Below are 3131 nucleotides of genomic sequence, written 5' to 3' on the forward strand. Positions count from 1 at the left end.
TATGTACTCGTCAAAGGTTCTAGCGGCTCTAAGGTTTTATGCCACTGGATGCTATCAACGCCCAGTAGGCGAACAGTGGGGCATTTCCATGAGCCAAACATCGATAAGCCGTTTCATACACCGTGTGACTGACGCGATCAACAATTCAATGTTTACCACTAAAGTGAAGTTCCCTATGACGCAACTGGAGTGCCAAGCGGCAAAGGAAATTTTTGCGTCTGCACCTTCACCATTTGTAGCAGGAACTATCGGTGCAATCGACTGCACTCATGTCTCTATTTTGGCTCCCAAAAATAACGAATCAAATTATGTCAATCACCATGGGTACCATTCGATCAACGTGCAAATGGTAAGAACAAATCTGGTACATTTATATTGTTATTTTATGATTATTAAAACTTATAGATATGTGACCCAAATCTTAGAATTTTAAACGTAAACGCAAAATTTCCGGGAGCACGGCATGATTCATTTACTTGGAGCTTCTCTGCAGCGCGTCGGGTTATGCAGCGGTCGTTTGAAAACGGAAACCACAACACATTTTTGATTGGTAAGCTGATGACACCTCTACCTAACGAGCCAGAAGGAACGCCAAAGTTTCGGTACAACGAGGCACTATGTAAAGCGCGTAACCCGATCGAGAGACTCTTTGGCGTCCTTAAAGGTACATGGCGGTGCTTATCACAGCAAAGAGTTCTTTTGTATGACCCCGGTTTTGCTGGCCGAGTAGTCAACGCGTGCGCAACATTACATAATCTTCGTTTGTGCGATCAAACAACCGATTTCGACGATAGGGTTGTTTATGATCCCGAAACACTAAGCACTGATAACAATTCCGAAGCACCTTCTTCAATAGGAAAACGTGTCCAACAACGAATTATACCAATTTTTTTTTTTAAATTCATTTTACTAAATATATATGCCATCAACGATCATCTCGATGGTAGGCCAGCCATCAGCCGAGGGACGCAAGTAAGTGCTATTACAGCAAATTATATGAACTTCATTTAAGTATAAAAAACAATGTTTTATTTTACTTTATTTTGCATTTATAATGAACGACTACAATAATTTTCTAGACTTGTTCAGTGCACGTCAACTAACTCCTTTATTTGTCAACAGCTTTCTTCAGCATCTTGCTCTTCACAAAACAATGATGTCCATAAGCATGGGCAACAATTTACGCATTATACATATATGTAATGCATGTTTAACAAATCAATGTGTAGTACTTTCCACAATCAATGAATATACTTAGCGAGGCGTTAAATGGCAACGATAAAACTGCAGCTGTGGGGCAACCGCCGTTCTTTATGGCTGTTTTGGATAGTTTAACTGTGCACAGTAAAATGTCGCTAATCCACAGGTAATGCAGGTCAAATTTTTTGTTTGGAACCAAGCAGCTAAATTAATTTTATTTGTTTTTACAGCCTCAGTCAAAAAGTTCCATACCTGCGCCGGCTTTAGTAGAAAGCTATGTACGATTGCTCGTTCACACCAAAATCGAACCGGTGGGCATTAAAAGGATTCTTGCGTAAGCTATTCGGAAGAAGCTAACTAGAGCTGTGCGATTAATTGATCTATCTTAATTTATAACATATTAATCATTATCTATCCAATCAAAATATTGATTACTGGAGTAATTGATTAACCGAACAACTGATTAACCCACTTGCTCGAGTAATCGAATAATCGCACAGCCCTAAAACAAACAAATTTTTTACAATTGTTTCATTTAGCAATTGGTGCTCGCTGTTTTCAAGCATCAATACTACATATACTGCGTGAAATGTTCCTATATCGTTTACATCACAACCAGCCCAGCATCGCGGTCAGCTACTTTACACTGTGCGACCGTTTCGCAATTGAATTTGTGGTGAAAGCCGGCTAATCACTGGGCTTAGTAATGCAACCCCAAATGTCTCGTTATTTCAGCGAAAAACTACCTGTTTCTGTGGCATCGAGCGAAAGTGATAATCTGAATCGTGTGTTGATACTAACGTTGGGATTTTCTTTGCACATGACTAGACTCGGTGAGGTTTTACTTTTTAAAGTACCTTTAAAAAAATGTTAAGTCTCGCTCTTTCTTCCCACATGCTCTACTTAGTATTATAATGCAAAATAAGCCATATTCGTGAGCATTTCCCTTGCTAGCTTGCTTTCCACCTGCTTTAAATGTATTTTTCGTGCAAAATAGTCATCCTATGGAGAAAAAGCAGTTGCTTAAGGCAGTTGAAGAAGAATATCGTAACTGGACGATGTCAAATGACTACGACCATCATTTTATGCGGTCGTACACTTTTCCTTTGTTTACTTTCCAAAATGATTTGGGAAACGGAGAATGTCAGTGCAGTGGCATATATGTATGTAAGTACGTACTTTTTGCATTCAATTAAAAAATTGAAACAAACGCGCACTTTCAGCACCGCCTGTTTCTTCAATGAATTCCCCAATGCGCCAGCACATGCCCTGTATGTTACATGCGTTTAGCTACTCAGTTTGCCAATCGCGCCCTCAATCGTAGCAAGTATTGTGGGGAATGGTATTGTAAAGGGTTATTTACAAAAAGAGATACACTACTACATCAATTCTGTTGGTATAATACTCGCTGCTCTGCCTGAGCCACATCGGAGTGTAAATAAACACCATGGGTAAAATTGCGTGTCCTGTTTGGTATCATTTTCAAAGAAATCTGTTTATATATTTCATCATTTCAGCGAGCCGGTGATACGTACCGCATTCCAGTGTTTTCAGATGGTATTTACGGATTTTTTAATTGTTAAGCCTTGCGTTGCCCACAGATTTGCATAGTCACTGCGGCAAAGTTTAACCCGCCCACATGGCAGGCACTCATTTGGCAAGTTATATCTGCGTTGCTGTAGAATCTGCGTGCGCTTTCCAGTATGGAAAGCAGTGTCAAGGTGGACACCAGCGGCAAGATATTGATACACCAGTCGCGCAATACAAGCATAAGCGAGAGAGCTTTGTTGCACAATTGAATAGCGTAAAACTAAGGTGTTGTGTTGATTTGCTCTTTTTTACTTTATAAATTGTAAAATGTTATTAATTGTTGTGCTACAGTTTTTTTTTCAGAAAATGAGAACTCAGTCTCAAACATCTTATGGCGTCAA

At 39.6% G+C, this 3131-nt stretch overlaps 1 protein-coding gene across 1 annotated transcript; it reads left to right on the forward strand.

Moving 5' to 3' along the window:
* Positions 1-127: 127 nt before the first annotated feature.
* LOC118738335 (putative nuclease HARBI1) lies at positions 128-1258 on the forward strand. The gene is made up of 3 exons (XM_036469260.1): positions 128-349; positions 406-550; positions 1230-1258. The coding sequence occupies exons 1-3, from the start codon at positions 149-151 to the stop codon at positions 1256-1258; spliced, it is 375 nt and encodes a 124-aa protein (XP_036325153.1). The 5' UTR covers positions 128-148.
* Positions 1259-3131: the final 1873 nt, after the last annotated feature.

The sequence above is a fragment of the Rhagoletis pomonella genome, unplaced genomic scaffold, assembly GCF_013731165.1.
Source record: "Rhagoletis pomonella isolate Grant_MI unplaced genomic scaffold, Rhpom_1.0 Rhpom_scaffold_00004, whole genome shotgun sequence".
NCBI lineage: Eukaryota > Metazoa > Arthropoda > Insecta > Diptera > Tephritidae > Rhagoletis > Rhagoletis pomonella.

What these genes read in the sequence shown, in the direction of transcription:
- LOC118738335 (XM_036469260.1), top strand. Translation starts at nt 149, where the DNA reads ATGTTTACCACTAAAGTGAAGTTCCCTATGACGCAACTGGAGTGCCAA. An exon ending in ATTCGATCAACGTGCAAATG is followed by an intron (nt 350 to 405) that starts GTAAGAACAAAT and finishes TAAAACTTATAG; the next exon opens with ATATGTGACCCAAATCTTAG. An exon ending in CCACAACACATTTTTGATTG is followed by an intron (nt 551 to 1,229) that starts GTAAGCTGATGA and finishes ATCAATGTGTAG; the next exon opens with TACTTTCCACAATCAATGAA.